The 23,698-nt window shown below is 28.6% G+C and overlaps 1 protein-coding gene and 1 pseudogene across 20 annotated transcripts; one reads left to right on the plus strand and one right to left on the minus strand.

Annotated features, from left to right (window-relative positions):
- LOC149510895 (shikimate O-hydroxycinnamoyltransferase-like) overlaps positions 1 to 23,698 on the plus strand; it is a 117,195-nt pseudogene that overhangs the window by 49,822 nt on the left and 43,675 nt on the right.
- On the minus strand, positions 8,804 to 14,777 carry LOC111279258 (acetyl-CoA acetyltransferase 2-like). 20 transcript variants are annotated; one of them, XM_022866233.2, is made up of 6 exons: positions 14,656 to 14,777; positions 14,445 to 14,570; positions 12,352 to 12,410; positions 12,162 to 12,222; positions 11,917 to 11,999; positions 9,555 to 11,387 (listed from the first exon to the last, which is right to left on the minus strand). In XM_022866233.2, exons 2-6 carry the CDS (start codon positions 14,508 to 14,510, stop codon positions 11,336 to 11,338), a joined length of 321 nt encoding a protein of 106 aa, XP_022721968.1. In that variant the 5' UTR covers positions 14,511 to 14,570; positions 14,656 to 14,777; the 3' UTR covers positions 9,555 to 11,335. The 20 variants fall into 20 exon arrangements, 11 of the variants coding, with proteins under 11 accessions (XP_022721969.1, XP_022721968.1, XP_089612263.1 ...); XM_089756137.1 differs by lacking the exon at positions 14,656 to 14,777 and adding an exon at positions 14,028 to 14,292 and having other exon boundaries at positions 12,352 to 13,168; positions 14,445 to 14,646; XM_089756136.1 differs by lacking the exon at positions 14,656 to 14,777 and adding an exon at positions 14,028 to 14,292 and having other exon boundaries at positions 12,352 to 13,168; positions 14,440 to 14,646.

Genomic DNA, 23,698 nt, shown 5'->3' on the forward strand with positions numbered 1-23,698 from the left:
TAAAATACCCGAAGAACTTCGGTTGAATATTCACCGGATTCTAAAAATTTCATCAGAATCTGGGTTTTTCGTAGGAAGTTCATCGAAAAACTGATCGGTTTCTGGAAATGGTTGCCGAAAACTGGGAAGTTGGCCGAAAACTTCAAACTTGGTCGGAATAGTCGCCAAAAAATTCAACATTCGCTGAAAAATTCAACCGAAATATGAAAATTTTCCAGAAATTTCCAGAAAAAAAATTCGTAAAAATTCTTCAAAAATTCCTACCGATTCTTAGAGCTGTTCCAAACGTATCAAAACCTTTTTAGCTTTTAAATCTTCTGTATCTGCCTTTTCTCTCAGCCAGTAACTCTTTTTCTATCCCTTTTTTCCTTTGATCCGAGGGTCATTTTATAGAGATTGATTAGAAGAGTTTCTGATCAATCTCAACTCCTCTTCGGATTGGGATTCAATCATTGAATCCAATATGGACTCTGATTGAATCCCAATTCACAGTGGGATTCCTCCAAAACCAATCCAATCTTCAACCGAAAAAATCAAATACATAAAAAAAATCAAATAAAAATATTAATAAAAATAATCAGATAAACCAAAAAATTAACAGATAAATTAAAAATAAATAATAGATAAATTATAATATATAATCAGATAAATCTATATAAATATTAACAAAAAAAATAGTAATAATAATAATAATAAGGATATATATATTAATAATTAGTAATAATAAATAAATAATAAATACATAAGATAAAAATAAAAGAAATATATATATAAATAATAAAAATAAAATAAAATAAAAATATAAAATACAAAAATAAAAAAAGAAAATGGGCTTACCCATTTGGACCAGGCCTAATTGATCCGGGCCTGGACCAAATTAGGTGTCTACATTGTGTACAATCTAGCATGGAGTTTTAAGAAAAAGCTAAGCCAAATTACTAAATTGATCAATTCATTTGAAATATTCCTATTTTGTTGAATATGGCTTCAGTTTCCATGAAGCAATAAAACTCCCAATTGGTTCAAGTAATATCTTAGACAACTTAAACTATGTCATTGTCTCGTGTGAGTCTTACCGTAACACATTAATTATGTACTTGTATTCATGGATATCCCCATCAAACATGGATATGCATATATACACTCTTAAGAGAATTTCTACTTGAATAGCAACTTTTATTGGGCAATGCATACAATAATATGCCTTATTCTGTGTCTTAGGAAGCCTTTAGTTAAAATCATCTCTCTTGCCTCATTTTTTTTAATGTTTGATTTAACTTACATAAATCCTTATCCTGCATTGGTGTAATGATGTTATCAAGTAACTATGTGCACATTTCACTATCAACTATTACCTTTCTTTTTTTATATATTATGGCTATGATTTTACGAGTATTATATATCTAAGTTTTATTTGACACCGAATTCAAAAGTGAAAATTTGTACTTTTTTTGTCACTTGATTTTTAAAAATTTATTTATTTTTATTTATTTACTAAGTCTTTGTGAAGTTTACTTGTCAATTTCTTAACAAGGCGTATTCTTTAATATAGGGTCCTCATTTAAAAATTTGATATACATAAAATGGATTAGTTTGTTTTTTATATTTGTTTTTATCTTATTGTGTGTATTGTGGTTTGTTTTGATATTTATTATTAATTATTTATTACAGCTTCAAGTGACATAAACTCAACATCAATACAATCACCTTCGACATAAGATTTCGATTGAGAGCTTAAAGACAAGATTTTGATTACTACCTATTTCATACTCTTGATACTCTTTGCTTTTTAAATAATATTATTTTTATATGATTTTAGGGTCAACTTTAGAGAATGTACTACATTTAAAAACCAATTCAAATATTTGGTGGATTTGCAAGAACACTACATTGGATTATTCTACAAAAATGACTATAACGATTTTATTTTATATATAGGATTTAATGATGTTAATTATGTTACCAATATTGTGACGATTTACTTTCATCACTAATATATCAGATTTTATCATTCGTTTTGGAATGATTATAGCCTTCAATGACATTTTTCTTCATAAATAGCTAATAAAAACTAAAGTCACAAAAAAAAGTATAATGATATTTGATTTTATTATGACATTTGACATTATCTTATAATCATTCATGATAATAATTATGTCATCAATACTATGACAATTTATCTTTGGTCACTAATATATTAAATTTTATCATTTATTTTGTGATGATTATAACCTTTAATGATGTGTTTTTCATAAATAACTGACAAAAACTAACGTCACAAAGCATAAGGTAACATTTGATTTTATTGTCACAATAGACATTATCTTACAATTATTGGTAATAATAATTATGTTACCAATACTATGATGATTTAACTTTCGTTACTAATATATAAGATTTTATCATTTATTTTGTGACGAATATAGCATTTAATGATTTGTTTTCATATATAGCTGACAAAAATTAATATCACAAAAAAAAAGGTGATGTTTGATTTTATTATCACTGTAGATTCACAATACGTAACAATATTTTGTTATCGTCAAATTAAACCTTTAGCAACAGTATAAATGTGATGAATGCTATGATGTTTTAATTGTTTTATCATAGAATATATATATAGTGATGAAAAACAAATATTTAGTGACATTATTTTATGTGCCACTAATGGCCAAATTTATTGTGGTGAATTTTAAATTGTAACGAAAGATGATCAAGAAATTTTGGATTCTAATTCGGTTGCTATTTCAATTTGAATTTTGTTTATATACAATCATTTTAGGTTTTAAATAACTATTAAATTGTTGACTTTTTAAAAGTAATTGAAATTGAGTCAAGTTAGTTTATTTTTATAATTAAGAGTACTAAAATTTAAAATGAGTAAAAATATTATGTATATTAAATTTGAGTTTTGAATTGTTTCAAATTTAAGTTAATTAATCCATACCATTTTTAATTATACTTCAATGAGACATTAATAAATTTTAAAATAAAATGAGAACGCAATACAATGAAAATTTAAGTGCAAAAGTTATAAGGATACTAATGATAATTTTAGAAGAAAAATGCTTATACCAAAGTCTTATTAACGAGTTTATAATCATTTATTTACTTATCAAATTGCTATTATATGGGTTAAGAGAAACAACTTGAACTTTTTATTTGAAAGAGATATTATAATTCATAATTATTTAAGAAGATAATATAAAGTTAAATATTATTTGAGTTGTTATGACCCTTGAAATATTTTTTACTCTTTCCAAATGAAGAAGTGGGTAGGCATCAAAATATTGAGTAATTTTGAATATGGTGATAAAAACAAAGAAAAAAAAATTAGAAATATACTATATTTTCATTTAATTGAAAAAGTTTTTGAAGGAGAGTGCAAAAGTAATTATTATAAACCTAAAATTTTTTAAAATTCTTATCTATTTATTTTTTATAAATTCTACTTAATAAAATTTTTCTTATTACTTTTATCATATATAAATATAACAAAAATTTTCTCAAAAATTATATACTTAAAGATAGAAACATAAAACAAAGTTTATTACTTTCATTGTTGGTAGAATACTTCAAATTCAATATTTTATAGGCAATTGTATTTCAGTAATAAGAATACAAATATGTAAACACACTATGTTAATATGTACTATTTTACCATGAATTAAAAAATATGAAAATCATCTTAAAATTATTAACTTAAAATATATTGTATATATTTATTAATTTAGTCTTGATACTTGTATTAGTATAAAAAGTTATGATTTTAACTTATTATTACATGGTAAACTATGATAGCGAATTAAGAGCATTTTTCCATTGCCTTTCAAGTTATCTACACTTAATTTTTTTCTTACTTTCTCTATCTTATAAATTCTATCATCTAACATACATTTTGATAGCTTCTTTCTAAATACAAACAAACCAATAATAAAATAATAATATATAATTGATAACTTAGTAATTAATCATTAAAAACTTAAAAGTAATCAGTATAACATAGTAATAATTATTGATAACTTAATAGTAAATCATGAATAGCTTACTAGTAAATTAGCGATAGCTTAATTAGTAAATGAATGATAATCTAATAATTGATAATTGATAACTTAATAGCAAATTAATAATAGCATAATAATAAATATATAATAACTTAGTGGTAAATCAATTATAATATATCTGTAAATACATAATAATATAGTCATAAATCAAAGATATCTTAATAAAAAATAAGTGATAACTTAGTATTTAATCATTGATAAATTAATAATAACTTAGTAATAAATTAGTAATAATTTAATAATAAATCAATTTTAGTTAAATAATAATTAATTGTTAAGAGTAAATCATAAATAATTTAATTGTAAATCAATGATAACTTATTACTAAATAATTGATAATTTAGTAGTTAATCATTAGAAACTTAAAAATAAATCAAAATAACTTAGTAGTAAATCATCAATAACTTAATAGTTAATCAACAATAACTTAATAGTAAATTATGCATAATTTAATATAAATCAGTGATAACTTGATAGCGAATTATGGATGATTTAGTAGTAAATCATTAATAATTTTATAGTAAATAATAAAAAATTAAGTAGTAGATCAATAATAATATAGTAGTAAAAACATAATAATAAATGGTAAATCATTGATAATTCAGTAGTAAATTATTGATAACATAAAAGTAAATTGATAACTTAGTAGTAAATCACAACTAAAGTAGTAATAAGTTACTAATAAATTAGTTATAAATTGATGATAATTTAGTAGTAAATTAATTAATCATTAATAACTTTGTAGTAAATTTTCAATAAATTACTAATAAATTAGTTATAACTTTATAATAAATCAATAATAACTTAATAGTAAATCATTAATAATTTAATCGTAAATCATTCATAACATAATGATAACTCATTTTAATGGTTAATCAGTGATAATATAGTAATAAATCAATGATAATTTAATTGTCTATCATTTTTTTTTTGTTCTTGATGTTACTATGGATGTACCCTGATTACTAATAGAAATGAAGTTAGAATTTTCATTTTGAGGGTTAGGATCAATTTACCATGAAGCTATTAAAAAATTTTAGTAAAAAAATTCTAAATTTAAATGAAGTAACAATGTTATTATATAAAAAAAAAATCTCAAATATTGTTATTTGAATTTTTAAACTCCACATTTGATAGTTGTAAATGTACAACATATTATTGCATCAAACATAGTTTAATAAAAAATAAGTGATAACTTAATAGTTAATCATTAATAACATAATAATAAATCAATGATAACCTAGTAGTAAATTAGTAATAACTTAACAATAAATCAATATTAGTTTAATAGTAATTAATTGATAAACTTAGAAGTAAATCATAAATAACTTAATAATAAATCAATGGCAATTTAGTAGTTAATTAATCATTAAAACTTAAAAGTAAATTAATATAAGTTAATAGTAAATCATTGATATCTAATAATTAATCAATGATAACTTAATAGTAAATCATAGATAATTTAATATAATTTAGTGATAATTTTGTAGTGAATCATGGATAATATAGTAATACATCTTTTATAATTCCATAGTAAATAATTGAAAAATTAAGTAGTAAATTAATGATAACATAGTAGTAAATATATAACAATATAATAGTAAATCATTGATAATTTATTAATAACTTAATAGTAAATAACTAAAAATATAGTAGTAAATAACTAATAATGTGGTTGTAAATAGGTGATGATTTGATTGTAAATCAATGATAATTTAATAGTAAATTAGTTAACTATTAATAACTTTATAGTAAATTATTGATAAATTAATAATAAATCAATTATAATTTATAATAAATTACCAATAAATTGATAGTAAATTATCAATAATTTAGTAGTAAATCATTTATAAATTAGTAATAAATCAATGATAATTTAAGAGTAAATCATTGATAGCATAGTAGTAAATCATTGATAATATAATAGTAAATTAATAAAAACTTAATTGACAATCATTAATAATTTTTTATACTTGAAGTTGTAAGGGATAAACATACTATGAGCCTATTCTCTAATACAATTTAGTAAATATATTCTAAGTTTAAATGAAATGGTAATGTTATTATATAAATTGAAAATTATCTCAATAAGTTTTGATGATATTATAAGTAATTTGTTTTTCATACTATGTTTTTTTAATATTTTTCATATTGTGTTTTTTTGTTGGGATTGACTCAATTTTCATAAGATATTTGTTTAGAATTTTTTCAAGATTAGTTAAATATTACTTGATGGATATGAAAACTTGTAAGAAAATAATTTTAAGTGAAAATGGATTCTTGATAGGTAAGTTAATAAACTTATAAATAGTGAAAGTCTTTACAAGATTAGACATAAGAGAAAATGTAAAAAAATTGTAAGGTTTTAATAAGTAAGCACCCATAGGACTAGAAGAGATCGAGGGGATCTTTATGGGTGTAGATATTTGAATAGACTAGAGGATAATAAAATGGTTCACATGTGTATGGTGAGCCCCATATATAAATGTTTGTTTGGATTGATTACACTTCATTGGATTAGAGGAGAATGAGAGGGTCCATGGGTGTACATTTGGTATTGAGATTGAATCTCTTTGGGCTTATTGGTTGATTTGTTTGGGATTGGTTTGTGAGCTATTGGTTGATTGTTGATGATGTGTTTGTAATATGTATAACTAATAGATTTTTTTTCATCCATGCATGTAGATCGATTAGGCTGAATCACGTTAAATTGTTATTTTTTGTATGGTTGATTGATTGTTTGATCGTACTTTTGCTGGTTTAATTATTTAATTAGTAGAGGGCTTTTACCTAACAACTTGAATCATAGCTATTATGATCTTCCTTGCAACTATTATCGAAGCTATGTTCAAAGCTTGTGGATGAGATTTCTAATAATTAGTATTAGAGTAAAGATTCAAGATGTGAGAGGAGGCAAGTCTAGAGGAACTCGATTTAAGAAAGAGTTTGAGTTCATGTGTTGAGAGATCAATTTGCATAAAGCAATTAAGACATAAAAGAAAAGATAATTGCTAGACTTTCATTACATGTTGAGCCAAGTATGTCTAGTAACAACAGGATTTGATATAATTTGAGCCATGGTAGAGATTGTTAAGATTTGACTCAAATCTCATAAAAGATTTGTTTGTGAATTTTTTGAGATTGGTTAAATATTACTTGATGAACAAAAAAACTTACAAAAGAAGAATTTTAAGAGAAAAAAAATTCTTGATAGGCAAGTTAGTAGGTTTATAAATAATGAAAGTCTCTACAAGGTTAAATATGAAAGAAAAATATAAGAAAGTTGAAAGATTTTATTAGGTAAACACTCCACAAGATTAGATGAGAATGAAATGGTCCTTATAGATGTGTGCGTTTAAATGGATTATAAGAGAACAAGAGAGTTCATATTTATGGTGAGCCATATGGATATATGCTTGTTTAGGTTGAAAATACTCTATAAGATTAAAAAATAATGAGAGGCTTCATAGGTATTGATTTATTTGATATTGATTATTGATTATTTGATTTGTTTTTTATTCTCAATAACTATTGAATCTTTGCTCTCATTGATAAATGTAAGCTGATTGAGTTGAACCACGTTAAATTGTTATTTCATATCTAATTGATTGATTATTTGATTTTACTTTCTTTAACTTGAATGTGCTAATTGATTGGGTAGCTATTGTCTAACAACTGGAATAAAAACTGTCGTGATCTTATCATTTCTATCATAATGTACAAGCCCAAAAACTTGACTAATAAACACAAAACATATAGAGTCACTAGCAATCTTTTCTATATAAGTGCAATTGGCACTTAACCAAATTAGTCCTTTTTTGAAAAAATCTTGATCTTAATTCAAGCCTCTTAAAAGAATAGATTTTAATTTATGAAATAGACTAGATCTTGAAGTAAAATTACATATAGTAAATATTATAATGCTCATCTAAAAAATAGTACCAATTAGTTTTTGTATTATCCATTAAACTTTAAAACACTTTATCGAAATCTTAAAATAATTTATGTATTGAAAAGTATTCTTAAATCACTCCAATATTTAGATAAAATTTTTGAAATATTTTTTTACCTAAAAAATATTTAAAAAAACTATTATTTCTTTAAAGCGACTCTATCATTAACTTAAGGGCTTTTTCAAAATTTTAATTTTTATTGAAACATTTGATATTAGAAAGTGTTATAAATTACTCTAATATTTTGACAGAAATTTAAAAATATTTTCTCATCTAAAAATTGTAATTACAACTTTTTAGTAAGTAATTGAAAGATTCAAAATTAAATTTTATTTTTTCAAAATTTTAGAAAAATTGATATGTCAACTTTTTCTTTAATATTTTTTAAAAATTTTTATTTTTATTTTTTTTCTTAATTTTATTTTAATTTTAAAAAATTTAAGAAAAAGTTTTATTTTAACTTTTAAACATTTTCAAATTCTTTTGAGAAAAAATTTGATATTCCAACTCTTTCTTCAAAATTTTTATTTCTAACAATTTAAAAAAAATTAATATTCTAACTTTTTATTAAATATTTTCAAATTCATTTGAAAAAAAAATAATATTTCAATTTCTTCCTCGAAAATTTTATTTTTAATAATTTAAAAAAATTGATATTTCAACTCTTTTTAAAATAATTTCAAAATTATTATTATTTTTTAATTCAAACTTTTTTTTATTTTTAGTTCAAGAATTAAATTTCAAATAAATAATAAATATAATAAAATATAAAAACTTTAAAAGAAATTAAAATTAAAAATAAAAAATTACTAAAATTATCCCAGTTTAGTGATTTGATCAACAGGGTCAACGGCTCGGTGAACATTTAAAAGGCTCGACCAATGTTTCTTGGCTTGATTAATGGCTTGGAAGGCAACTTAAACGGCTCGGTTCAACTCTGGCTACTGAGTAGCTGGGCTTAGTGGCTTGGCTAGCCTCTTACGAAAACTATGTTGTTTTATAAGACCATATACGGTTAAAATCACATTTTCTAATATTTTTTTGGCTCTTTTGTCTCTCCTCTCTCTCGCCTCCGGAGCTTCTCTCTAAGGAGATTTCAGGTCATTCTTTGTGCTGCCGTCGCAACCGGCTCGCTCTGTCGCTATCTGACCTTTGTTGGGGCCCAAAATTCATCCAAAACATCCTCGTAACCTCCTCTTTCAGTTTCTCCAAATGGATTTTCAAAACAGTGTGTAGAGATTTGTATATCTAGCTTCAATGCTGAAAATTTTCGACTTCCTTTTAACACCTTTGCACCATCCGATCTGGCTGAAAATTGAGTATGTTTCTCCTCTTCCATTTGTCTTCCTCTCCACAATTCTAGATCTCTCGAAATTCAAGTCGTCGTCGTCGTCACTGCCACCGTCGTTCTACCATCGCTGCTGACGGTAATTCCTGTCTACACTGCCTCATTTCCTTCACCGATTCACACTCCTAATCCTACCAAAAAGCCATCAAATCGACGCTTCAATAGAAGAAACACCTCTCCGTAAATTAGTTTTTCTTTTTTTTTTTTTTATCTCTGTGCTTTTGATAATTTGTATTTATTAATTGCTGTTTGCTTTCTGTCTGTTGTCGACTTGGGTTTGGGTTTGATTGGTTACTGTTAGCTTTGTTGCCTTGTGTGATTGTTTCGTGGAATTGTTGAGGCTGGATCGATTGTTTGTTTTGAGTTTATTATGTGATTGGTTCCAAGGGTCCGGACGTTGGGTAATTTAAGTTTTTTGTTGAAAGTGATTGCGGTGAAAGCCTTGGGCTAGTGGTTGTATTCTTGGTAGTGGTATTAAGGCGACTAGTAGAGAGAATGAAGCACAGTCTATCTCGGGCGGGCTTGCAGAAGCTCGAAGATGGCAGTGTAGTGATGTATACTGTTGTGGAGCTGTGCGATGGTTTAGTCTAGGGTGATCAGGCAATGTAAGAAGTCTCAGTAGTAGGATTGGCTGTGACGGTAGCTCTGGCAGTGACGGTGGAGGTAGTGGCTACAGTGGTGGAGAGCAATGTTGGCAAAGGTGGACTGTTGTTGATGTAAGAGGCGAAGGCGGCCACTAATTGGTGATGGATGTTTTCTTTGTTGTCGGTTTCCCCCTGATTAAGTACTGGTGTTTAAATAGGGAGGTAGTCCCAATCGAAAACATCGTCCTAGATCAACCGAAATGCTAATTTCAAGGGATTATCTTGAAATTTTGATCAGAAATTTAACCAAAGCAACTCATCTACAAAGTGATTCAATCCGATTCAGGGGATCATCCTTCATCCGAAATGAAATCAATTCAAACCAAGGGATTCAAATTTCCTTAAATTTTGTTTTCTTTTTATCTTCATTAGATTTTTAAGTTCACACTTTGCTGCTAGATAAAATAAAATTGTGTATCACTTTAAATACAGAATTATGTATATTAGAAAGAGAGTTTGGTAATTATTAGTACTTTGAATATTTACATTATTTGATCACTAATAGCATTAATAGTCATAGAAAGGATCTTTATGAACAAATTATTTACGGTAGATTTGGTTCCACCCCTCCGTAAAATGATAATAACAGGAGAGGAAGGAACCAAATGTTAATTGACAATGAAAAAAAATTTTTATTCAAATTGGCATTAATTTTACCTAGTAATGTACCATAGGTAATCACTTGCATCTCTTATGACATTTATTTGCTCTAATAGACCATCAGCAGTTATCATTAAGTTGTCATCCAGTGAAAAAATTATCTTCATTTGTAAGTAGTTGCCATTAACTTTTCAAAATATAGTTTCAACTATATTCCAAAAGAAGAAATGTGAAATTAAAGTGGAATGTTACTCGTCATCATGTCTGCAGAATCTAAATTACTTCCACCAACTTGAATTTTCTTTTCCAAGACATAGATTCAACCATATTAAAATAAAAAGAAAATGGAATAAATGGGGAGACAGTAAGGCAAGTTTACAACAGAACATATTTTTAAGGATGACAAAAAATGCTTTGAATATATTTTTTGTCTAATAAATATCTAAGAGAAAGATTATAAAATAAAATATGAACAAAACAAAATGCTTCCTCCTAGACCCAAATGCGAAATCTCTTCAATCACACCAAGTAACAAAACTAATGCCAACTGTTACAAATCTCAACTCTTATAACAACTTTGCCAAAGACTTGGCCTAACAAATGAATGAAGTGGGAATTTATTTCACCATTTCCAATTAGATGTTCCCGTTGATAATAAACAAAAGGTTCAACAAAATAGTTACGTCTTAAGTTCAATCCTCAAGTTGAGCTAACAGCTAACCACAGTCAGTTGTCCTTTTTGCATTCCCCATCTTCACGATGTCCTAATTTGGTAGGGCTTAGCGCAACAAAGCAATGCACTAAAGTCACAATCGTATCTAATTCTTAAAACAATCCTACGGCGACAAAATATGGAGAATAGATGCAACAAATTTGGCTTTTTGTAACAACATAAGCTTTTAATATGATCAAATGTTACATTATTTCAAGATCCAAGGTGCATGCTAAAAAATAAAAAAACCATCACTGCGAATAAGATCAACTTAACTTCAATGACAAACTCCAGATCATGTCCTTAAAAGAATTATTAGGTTAAATTGGAAATCATGCCTTAACTTTGAACCCATGAAAAGTAGTATTTGACCAAATAGGCAATTGCATGATTGCACAACCCTCAATAAGAGGCTTATAGAAATTCATCAAAGTGAAATATAAGCTACCAATATAGGACAACCAAATTGATTTATTGAAGAATTCAGTCAACAGGTGAGCCTTTTACTTTTAAGCATTCCCATTCTGACGATGGGTTGACATAATCAAAAGTCTGGCCTATGTATGTAAGTGAATAAAGATGTTAAGTAATTGACCTTATGCTAGAAGCATTGCCAGCAGTAAGGGTGCCACTCTCCTTGAAACTTGGTCGCATCTTCTTTAATTTTGCAGCATCAAACTGAAATGAAAACAATATTTGGAAAATATCCATTACTTGCGTGATCTAATATCAATGATTCCATGTGATTAATTTAGGCAATTTAAGAGATAAAAAGATAGAAGAAAAGAACAGGAAGCAGCAAAGTGCGAAAAGTGACAAACAGCTCTAAATTATGTTTACCTTTCCTAAACCTTCATCATTGTCAACTATGGTGGATGACTTTCCCTTTCCCCTTGAAACCCTATATGGTACCAAATTTAGTTATATATATATGTGTGTTTGTGTGTGTGTCTATATATATATATATATATATATAAGTATATAATTAACAATTCAGGAACTTAATATTAAGAGTATGTCTAATTGGAACCATTTCCCATGCAAAAGCTCCACCTTGTTAGGCAGCAATACCTCGCTCAAAGCTCTATCCTGCATAAATCAAGATGTAATTTCAAATTCCGAGATAAGCAAGAAAATCCATTTCATCAAGTACTCCTTGTTAAGGACACAGTACTAGGTCCTCACTTGTGATAGTATGTTTCTCTACACATAATTCAGCATAACTATCCTTAGCTGGACCAAATTGTTGCTATACAATGAAGAAATTGTTAACACCATTTTCACACTTTCCTCTATCGAGAAAAGAAAATGAAAAGGGAATACAAAATAAAATCTAACTATTAATTCCTGTGAGAGCAGATAAGGCAACATTCTTAGCCCTTATTCCATAAACATTTTGAGTAGCGCATGATGGATCAAAACTCTATCCTCTTGAGCCTTGTGTCCTCTGACGGATTAGTGTTAGAGTCTTTTGTATTTTACACAAAGGCATGGCTGCTTTCCCACCATCTTCTTAACTAACCGACTATCAAATTTCTTGTTTCAAGATCAATTAGAATCACCTTCAAAAATTTTAAGAATCTAGCTAAATTTTTATCAAGAAAAATACATAAGATCAAAATTGTATAAAATAGATTCTAGATCTTATTATACAATATATTAAAAACATAAAAACAGAACTGCTATCGTTTTTGCTGTCCATCGGTGATTTTGTTTCTCTGTTCTCCCTCACTTTATCTCTTCGTTCCTACCTGCTTCTACTCTTGGTCGAAAACTGATTTAGGTACTGTTGTTACGTTAAAATCTGTACAACTTAGTGCCTTCATTATGCTAACCCGTTGAATGCCCTACACATTCATAGGAAAATAGTTCTTGTTGAAAGCAAATTTAGATTTGTTGAAATATCTTGTGTAACACAGATAAGATTGATTAACCATACTTGAAACCACTTAAAACTGGTGATGATTAAACATTATACCACGTTAATCATTTTCATTCTGCACTGTATTTTTATGTATTCAATCCATAACCTAAAAAGGGTGCAAGTTTTAACCCTAAAAAATATATATATAAACTTCAAATTTCACCTAATTTCCTGAAAAAATTTAATCAAGCAAACAGATAAGCTTCAAACAAGGTATGCAATTTTCTAATCAATAAAAGGGCAACTTTGAAATCACAGAATCATCTATCTAAATAAATCAATAAAAATGATCCAGATCAAAACCAAGGCCAACAAAGAAAAAAAAGAAAAAAAGGAAAGGAAAAACCAATCAAAACTCACTTCAAGATCAGGTTGTTAGAGATCCAAAAAAGACATAACTGAGTTAGAAGCCAAAGGTTAATTAAAAAAATACTAGGGAAGCAGCTTTTTGGAAGACATTTATCTTTCTTCTTCAAAAAATTTACCAAATAGGGGTTAATACAAACCTCAGACTTCACCTAATTTCCAGAAAAAGTTTGGTCAAGCAAACAGATAAGTTTCAAAGAAAGTCTGCAATTTTCTAATCAATAAAAAGGGCAATAAATCACAAAACCATCTATCTAAATAAATCAATAAAAAGAACCCAGATCAAAACCAAGGCCAAAAAAGAAAAAAAACAAAAACAAAAACAAAAACCCATCAAAACTTACTTCATGGTCAAGTTGTTAAAGATCCAAAAAAGAAATAACTGAGTTAGAAACCAAAGCTTAATTAAAAAATACCAGGTAAGCAGCTTTTTGGAGGACATTTATCTTTCTTCTTCATAAAACCAACCAAATAGGGGTTAAAAAGGACAGAAAAAAGAGCTGGAGAGATTGAAAATTGAATTGCCACAGGCAGCATGCGAAGGATCGATCCAACCTATGCTATCGCTACTTCTTTTCTCCTTTTCCTTTTCCTTCCCCTTTCTATGTTTTCATCTTTTCACGTTATAAAGCTCCTAGACCAAAACTTTAATTTCTCCTTTCCCTCTTTTTTAGCCAAAAACTTCTCGACCCAAAGATTGAAATCAAAAGAACAAAAATGTTAAAAGAGTTAGATGAAGATCAAATAGAAAAGTTTAAAAAAATACAAGTTTTTAATTTGTTAAAATACGATCAATAATAAGTAAAAGAATTACAAAAAGACAGAAACCTGACAGAAATTGCCTTCAAAGGGATGGAAAAAAAGTTGTAAATTTGTTTTCTTAGGAATGCTTCTTCCATTCACTAGAATCTTCCTACCATCTTGGTTGTCAAAAGGAGAGAATCACAAATAGAGAGAACCTGACAGGAAACCCCTCAAAAGGTTATGAAAGGATGTAAATTTATATGTTTTGAAAGCTTCTCACACTCTCCAAAAGCTTCTTACCCTTTCTCGATTAACATTTCTTTCCAAATTTGTCCTTCAAATTTTTTTATTATCAAAGTTGTGTACATCAAATTGAAAGAACAAAAAAGCTAAAATAATCAGAGAACTACATTTATATTATGTAATAGACGTAATAGATAATTTCTTTTTTTTTTTGTTTTTTTATTTATTATTTTCAGATAATATATATACAAAAATGGATAAAAAAAGATAAAATATATATTAAAAAAGATAAAAAGAATGGACGTCGATGTTGAGCCTCAAGCTTGCTCTGAAGCCATTAAGCTTAAAATATCAACTTCAATTTTGAGTGGGCTATCTAAAGCCTAATTAACACTTAACAAAGCCTATGTCATTATTACTGAGTCGAAATCCCGAAATTAAATCTCGAGACTCAAAATCATTTCAAATGATTTTGAACAAAATAAAATGTCTATAATTTCATAAATATGTAATTTTTTAATCTTTTGATACCTTTGTAGTTGGCTTTGCTAACAAAAGTTGCAAGCTTTCCCTTGATTTCTCATAAACTTTTTAATAATTATCTTAAAATTTAAATATTTATTGCATATTGTTTTTTTTTTCGAAAAATGTAAAGTTGATTTCTTTCACCCTTTTGTCTATTTAATAATTTATAAGGATTAACGATTTGATCACTTTCATTTGATTTTTGTACATTTTTTATTCTTGAGTCCATTTTTGGTCTTGATTAATTTTTTTTTTACATTGTTGTATATGTTTTAAGTTATATATGTTTATTATATTATAGAAACATAAATGTATTTTGTATTCTTACATGAAAATAGGATAGCTATCAAGGATTTTAAGGATAGCTTTTTGTTTAAAGTAGTACTTAAAGAGGCAAAGTAAATTTATTATTTTGTGAAAAAGCACGCAATAATATATTTATTGAACTATTTGATAGAGTTCGAGAAAGGATGGATTGAGATTATATTGTCATACAAGTATTATGGTGAGGTTCAAAAAGGTCTTTACCTAGCACCTATTATATTATCTTACATATGTGAAGTATGAGTACTTTTGTATGAATTATTTTAATTAATTGATTTTTCATAGCCATTAGATATATATATATATATATATATTTGGTTTTAGTCATTGAGTCCATGTGTGAAACTATTATACTTTTTTAAGAATATTGTTACAAAATATAAAAATAAAACAAGTGAAAAAGAGTTGAGAAAAAATCAAGTCAATAAATTATTTGGTCAATGTATCAAAATGATTAATAAAAAATTATTATTGAAGTCAAATAAGAATTAATATATACCATTTCATTTAAGTAATTTAATTTAATAAAACTATTTAATAAATTTTTAAATTTATTTTTTTTAGGATACATGATAAATAATTTTTTCATATTCTAAACGTAGAACGCTACTGTATTTTGAACCTTCATTAAGAAAAGTATCTAGAATTGCCAACTATGGTGCGGGAGAATAAAACACGGGAATTCAGAGATTTGAAGGACATAATATGGTCGAGAATTGATCTACGGAGTAGTCGAGTTCTCCCTGTGGGAGGCAAAGAAGTTTTCATTAAGTCAGTTCTCTAAGCTATCCCCTCTTATTGTATGAGTTGCTTCCTACTTCCTAAGAGTTTGCGCTAAGAGATTAATAGTTTAATTAGTAACTATGGATGGAGCGCAAAGTAAAATGTGAGGGGTATCCACTAGTTGAAGTGGGATAAAATGTGCATGAATAAAGCCAACGGAGGAATGGGTTTTAGACATTTTGAGTTTTTCAACTGGGCACTTTTGGCCAAACAAAGGATGGAGACTGATTAGAAACCAAGACTTTTTGTTGTTCAAAGTTCTGAAAGATAGATATTTTCCAAATGATGACTTCTTGGAAGCTAGGTTAGGCCGAGAACAGTCCTTTACATGGCATAGCATTTGGTTGGCTAGGAGAGGCCCGTAGGGTGGACTACGTTGGAAGGTGGGGGATGGGCACCGTATAAGAATTTGGAAGGATCAGTGGCTCCCCAAGAACGGTCTTATACCTCTTTGTAGCCAAGCACAAAGTTCATTGGATGAAGATGCAGGGGTGGTTTCTTTTATCGATACACGAACCAAAGGGTGGAATAGGGATCTTGTGGATCGTATTTTTCGGAGAGGTAGCGCATCAGATTTTATCCATTCCTCTTAGTACAAACAGTCACCCTGATATGCTCGTGGTGCATGGAGAGAATGGTCATTTCTCGGTTCGGAGCGCATATCGCATGATTTTAACAATTTAATGCATGGATGGTAATGGTCAGTTGAATGGAGCAAAAACTTCTACTACTATTAAGAGACAGATTTGGAGAAAGCATTGGCATACAAATATTCCAAATAAAATCAAAATATTTGGATGGAAGTTGATGTTGGGTTTTCTTCCAACCTACACCACACTGCGGAAGAGAGGGATTAGTGCCCAGGAAATATGTCCTAGATGTGGCCAGCAGGAAGAAACTATAAACCATGCCATTAAGGACTATGTAAGGATCAAAGTTGTTTTGAGTATGGATGCTTTATTAGCAAAATGGAGGGAGGTTGATTTAGAGGCAGATAATGGTTGGCTCGATGAGGTTTCCCAAGGCGGCGAGCGATGAAGAACTGACGAGAGGATTAGTATTTTGTTGGGCGGTGTAGCATAGTAGAAACCGGGTTGTGAAGTCAGATGAGCACCTCACACCAGAAATGGTGGTGCAATTCACTTTTGGTTATTTAGAAAAGTTATGGCTCGCTAATGGCAGCAGGGTAGAATGTAAACCTGTGGCAGAGGCGACTCGGGAACCAATAACACCTAATTATATAATGATTTTGTACATCAAAATGGGTGCAAAAATTTAAATTTTGGTTGATTTTTGGTGCCTTAATGTTAATTTTGTGATTTTTAGGGTTCAAAGCCTATGGATGAGGAAAACATGCAATCCATGAATGCAAAGGCACATTCGGCCATACAAGAGCAAAAGCTAGCCAAACCCTATTGGCCTAATTCCATCCATTCATGCAACCATATGGCAAAACAAAGGAATTTGAAAAAATTCAATTGCACAAGGACACTCTCAAATCATCTTTGTATTTGACCAAAGTAAGATTCAAAGAAGTTCAATTACACTAAGACTTTTTCAAGTGGCCAAGAGAAGAGTTTGCATCCATGGAGGACTCCGACACCAATCGATCATATCCATTTTGCAAGAAGGCTCCATGCAATTCTAAATGCACAAGGACTCTACCCTCTACAGCGAAAAGAGACTAAACTCCACCATGACTCTTTTTCTTTTCTATGAAGGAATTTAATTGCACAAAGACTCATATCTCTGATCTCCCATTCGGCTAAGACACTATCTAAGAAGACTTCATGCAACTTTCACCCAACAAGGAGACTAGGTGCATTCGGCTAAAGAAGTTTGTGATGGACAAGAACTCTTTAGATTGCTCTTTTAAGAATCATGATAAGAGGAGGACTCTTGCCAATTGAATTCAAAGAGTTTGGATGAAATTCAAATCCTTTGCCTTGTAATCCAAGAGTTAGCTAAACCGACCTACAAGAATGGATCAAGATGGAAGCTATAAAGATCAAATGGCCAAGATTAAATCTCAAGAGACCATTCAACCCAAACCATTCCACCATATAGAGTCCATTCGACCATAATGCTTTGGAGATCGAGATTAAGCCTTATCATGTAGTATTTGTATTTAAAAATAATTCTTATAATTCTGTCCCCATTGGTTGAATCCTTCACAATAAATAAGAAGGCCATTCACCTAATTTCATCATCCCTCATCTCATTATTCTCTTCTCTCTTTTTAGTTTCTTAGTTATTTTCATTTTAGTTTAATTTAGTTATTGGCTTAGATGACAGATTTGCTAATAACTATAAAAGTTTTATTTTTTAAATTATTTTCTTTCAATTAAAGAAGTATTTTTGTAAGATCTCTTTTGTATTATTTTTAGATTTCCAATCTTGTTTTTACTCTCTTAATTTTGGCAAGCATTCTCTTTATTTTACAAATTTGATTCAAGCACTCCTACTCTAGTTCAATCAAGTTTCAGTCATTGCTTTTCTTTATAAGATTTCACGCAATTTAGTTTTCTTGTTCTTTTATGCAATCTTATACCGTTAAGCCTTCATCAAGTGTTCTTATTTTTCAAGTTGTTTTCTTGAGTTTGTGGCTATAATTTTTTACTTCCCAAGTGACATTTGGTGAAGTTAAGATTCAAGCCTATATTGCTTTCAATCTTTCTTTTCTTTATTTGTAATCAACCACTAAAGTTTCAATTGTTTAGATATAGGATTTTAGGATTTCACCTTTGGTACTTGAACTACCCAACATTGCAATCTATAATCCCTTGGGAGACGATATTAAAATACTTTCATTTTATTATTTGATCTATGCACTTGTAGGCTATAAAAAAAGAAACAATCATGTTTTTGGTGTCGTTGTGAGAGATTATAGAGGTATTTTCAACATCAATAAGAATTTCCTAAACTTTACTAATCTAAACTTTTTTTTCCTTTTACTTGCTTTAATGAGTTTTTTTTTTTTTTCTATAATGTCAAACTTCTATTACAATGAGGCTACAACTTTTGAGGACTATGTAGAGTCGTCTTTTGAGTATTCCCAAATCTAGCAATCATGGTGCACTATTCAAAGATATGAAAATGAACCATATCCTTACAATTAGCCTCTTTGGCTAAGAAGGTAAATGATCTTTAAAAAAAAATAGTCTCCAAAGCCAATTTTATAATTATCATGATTATAGGTGGAAATACTATAGTAATAGGTGTTAAGATAATCAATCCTACTTTTTCCCAAATACCTACACTTAAGACTTTGAGGATCATTTGAATTACCAATGGGAAAATAGCCAGCGGTAATCCTTTACTTTATCATCCATATATACCTTAATTTACCTTATGAAGCCTCCATCTCAATAATACTCTCCTCCACCATACAATTCACTTTAAGAAAAGAAGTCAAACTTAGAGATATTGACCCAATTGATTCAATCCAACAATGTAACAATCCAAAGCCATGCTACACACATTGAGAACTTGCAAACTCAAATAGGTCAACTAGCTCAAGTCATAGCTAATTGCCCATTAAGAACATTTCCTATTACTACCAAGTCAAACCTTAAGGAAAAAAACAATGAAGCATTGAACAATATGTACTTTTATGAGAAAAAGGGACTTATTTTTCTGATGATAAAGATTTAATACATGAGCTTATGGTAGTGAACCTATCTAATTTGGTGAAAGTACTTAATGAGGAAAAAGATCAAGAGAAAAATCCACAAAAGGATGAGGATGAATATATGGATTCTACAAGGGAAAATGAAAAATTCATCTTAGTTGTAAGAGTATTCTTGACAAGTATAGAATCTAAGGTGGAAGACAATTGTGAGGAAATGTATGAAATTAAGGAAGATCTAAACCCCCAAAAGGAAGAAATGATCAAAGAAGAGTAAGATGATAAAGTGCCTATTGAGATGCCAACATTTGCTAGGGTGGTAGATGAAGATATGATAGAAGTGAAAGATCATCCTAATAAAATGAAGGTAGAATCACTCATAGATTTGGCATTTTGAAAAAGTTTAGTAGTGGTGCCATTAAAGTTGACCTTTTGCCTTATAGTCCACCTTTGCCAATTCCCCAACCTTATGAAAATCATGATTTGGAATTGAATAAGATAGAGCAACTTGTTGTTAAGGGTTGTTTGATGGAAAGTTTGCTTACACATTCAGAAACATCCCTATTAAGCCTAAGGAAAATGGATGAGAACACACCAATTATTTTGATTAAATAGACCATAGAGGAATCTTTAGTCCTCGAAACCAACCCGATAATTTTTATGGTTATACTTCTTTCATTGGCATTGAAGCCAATGCTCACCTACTATAGTTTAACCGTAACAAATGCATTACTCAAGGTGGGAAATCTCACCACAATAATTGAGCCTTGTTGCCATTTAGAGCTTATTAATAAAAATGTGGTGAATAGAAAAATCATCAAATATGTGGATGCTGGTGTTAAATATGGAGTAATTATGTAATCTTTTTTAGAGAAAGGTATGGTAAAAATTGACGCTATTTGGGAGATAACCCAAATTTTTTTTTTTTATGATTTATGTTTCTTTATTTTTATTAGGATAGATATATGTTAATGTTTGTTTTTGTATGTTGTTTTTCGTAGGGATGAAGTGAAGAAGATGCCTCATTTCAATGAATATTCGGCTATAACTAAAATTGAAAAGTATTTTTTTTCCTTATTTTCTGTTTGATACATTGTTCAATTTAAATGTAGGGGGAAAAAAGGCTTTTTGAACTTAGATGCTTTTTGAAATTTGTGATACCATTTTTGCTCTCAAACCAAATTGACATACTAGATTTCATTGACATTACACACTTATTTGAATTTGCATATATTTTCCAAGATTGACTTAAAGTATGATATGGAGTTTGATTATGAATATAGTGGAACTTGAAAGGAATTCTTAAGTATATTTCTCTTTGGATATAATTTTTGTGCATATGTTTCTATTCTTTTACAATGAAATGCTATAATTTTTGTGAAAAGTCTATAAGATGTGGATTTGCATGAGATTTAAGGATATGAATAAGTGCTATAAAATTTACCTACTTAACACTTAAAGTAAATCACTAGACTATATTTGACTCAAGAGACAATTCTTTGGACCGTTTGAGCTTTTTTTGAGCCCATCCTGTTTTGATGCATCTTTAGTACCTTTATTTTGAGCCTATTATATTATTTCCTTTTTTTTGTTTATTTAGCCATATAATAAGCCTATTAAGACTTTTCTTTGATTATTATCCTTTCTTGTATTTTACCTAATCCATGTGTATTTACTTGTGTATTATGGACATGATTATGTATTGGGAGTAAGAGAGACACAAGGAATGAAAAGAAGAGAAAACGACAAAAACAAAGGCAAAGCCTAATAAAGCAAAAAATGGCTATATTTTCCCAAAAAAAAAAATGCCATGAATAAAAAATAAAAGTGATGCATCAAAAGTCAAAGTTTGAAAAAAAGCTCTCAATTTTTCAAAGTCCAAGAAATTTAGAGAGAGTAAGCTAAAGGTTTTGAGCCTAATATTTTTTTATTTCTACCTTGACCTAAGCTTTACATTACAAGCCTGAAGGACCTTTTGATCTTGAGTCAAATGTGTAAGTTTAACATTAATGGAGAGGGAAATGGAAAGTGAACATAGGAAGTCTATTCTATTTTTGAGTTGAAATATGATGAAATGTTTTGCATTCTTTTTACTTGAGTTATATACATAAAGTAAAGATTGAGTAGATGCATATGTGTAAGGAATATAAGATAAGGAGCTTGTTTTTAAAGGAATTTCTTGTAACTCTATGTTTATATTTAGTTTTGTATTATGCAATAATACATGATAAGAATTTTATGTAATTTTTGACTTTATAAGCATGTATAGTGATGTTTAATTTTGTTGATTTGAGGATTTTACCTTAGGATAAATAAAGATTTAAGTGTTGGGATATATGATAGCACCTAATTATATAGTGATTTTGTATATCAAAATGGGTGCAAAAATTTAAATTTTGGTTGATTTTTTATGCCTTAATGATAATTTTGTGATTTTTAGGGTTCAAGGCCTATGGATAAAGAAAGCATGCAATCCATGCATGCAAAGGCACATTTGGTCATATAAGAGCAAAAGGTAGCCAAACCCTATCGGCTCAATTCCACCCATCCATGCAACCATTTGGCAAAACAAAAGAATTTGAAAAAGTTTAATTGCACAAGAACACTTTTAAATTATCCTTGTATTTAGCCAAAGCAAGATTCAAAAAAGTTCAATTGCACTAGGACTTGTTCAAGTGGTCAAAAAAAGAGTTTGCATCCATGGAAGACTCTTATACCATTTTGCCATATCCATTTTCCAAGAAGGTGCCATGCAATTCTAAAGGCACAAAGACTCTACCCTATGCGACCAAATGAGATTGAACTCCATCATGACTCTTTTGCTTAGCCATGAAAGAATTTAATTGCACAAGGACTCTTATCTCTTATCTCTCATTTGGTTAAGACACAATCGAAAAAGACTTCATGCAACTTCCACCCATTAAGAAGACTAGGTGCATTTGGCTAAAAAAGTTTATAATGGATAAGAACTTTTTTAATTACTCTTTGAAAAATCATGATGAAATGAAGACTCTTGCCATTTGAATTCAAAGAATTTGGACAAAATTCAAATCCCTTACCTTGTAATCCAAGAGTTAACTGAACCTACCTATAAAAATGGATCAAGATGGAAGCTACAAAGATTAAATGGCTAATGTTAAATCTCAAGAGACCATTCAGCTAAGACCATTCCACTATGAAAAGTCCTATTTGACCATGATGCTTTGAAGATCAAGATTAAGCCTTATCATATAGTATTTGAATTAAAAAATAATTCTTCTAATCTTATCCCTCTTGGCCGAATCTCTCACTATAAATAGAAAGGTCATTCACCTTATTTCATCATCCTTCATTTCATTCTTCTATTCTCTTTTTTTAGTTTTTTAGTTCTTTTCTATTTAGTTTAGTTTAGTTATTGCCTTAGGTGACAGATTTGCCAATAACTATAAAAATTTTACTTTTTAAATTATTTTCTTTCAATCAAATAGGTATTTTTCCAAGATCTCTTTTGATATTTTTAGATTTCCAACCTTGTTTTTACACTCTTAATTTCGTCAAGCATTCTTTTTGTTTTATAAGTTTGATTTAAACACTCCTACTCTAGTTCAATATAAGTTTTGACCATTGGTTTTCTTTGCAAGATTTCATACAATTTAATTTTCTTTTTCTTTTATGCAATCTTATACCATTCGGCCTTCATCAATTTTTTTTATTTTTCAAGTTTTTTTCTTAGGTTTGTGACTATATTTTTTTCTTTCCTAAGTGATAGTTGGTAAAGTCAAGATTCAAGCCTACATTGCTTTCAATCTTTATTTTTTTATTTTACAATCAACCCCTAAATTTTCAATTGTTTAAATATAG

The sequence above is a fragment of the Durio zibethinus genome, chromosome 27 (assembly GCF_047325235.1).
Source record: "Durio zibethinus cultivar Kanyao isolate XHJ-2024 chromosome 27, ASM4732523v1, whole genome shotgun sequence".
NCBI classification, from domain to species: domain Eukaryota; kingdom Viridiplantae; phylum Streptophyta; class Magnoliopsida; order Malvales; family Malvaceae; genus Durio; species Durio zibethinus.

Excerpts from the sequence above, each read along its gene's own strand:
- LOC111279258 (XM_022866233.2), bottom strand. The coding sequence starts at position 14,510 with ATGGAAGAAGCATTCCTAAGAAAACAAATTTACAACTTTTTTTCCATC. Across the intron at positions 12,411-14,444 it reads TCCCTTTGAAGGCAATTTCT|GATAGAGCTTTGAGCGAGGT; the intron begins GTCAGGTTTCTG and ends TGATTTATGCAG. Across the intron at positions 12,223-12,351 it reads GAGCTTTTGCATGGGAAATG|GGTTTCAAGGGGAAAGGGAA; the intron begins GTTCCAATTAGA and ends GGTACCATATAG.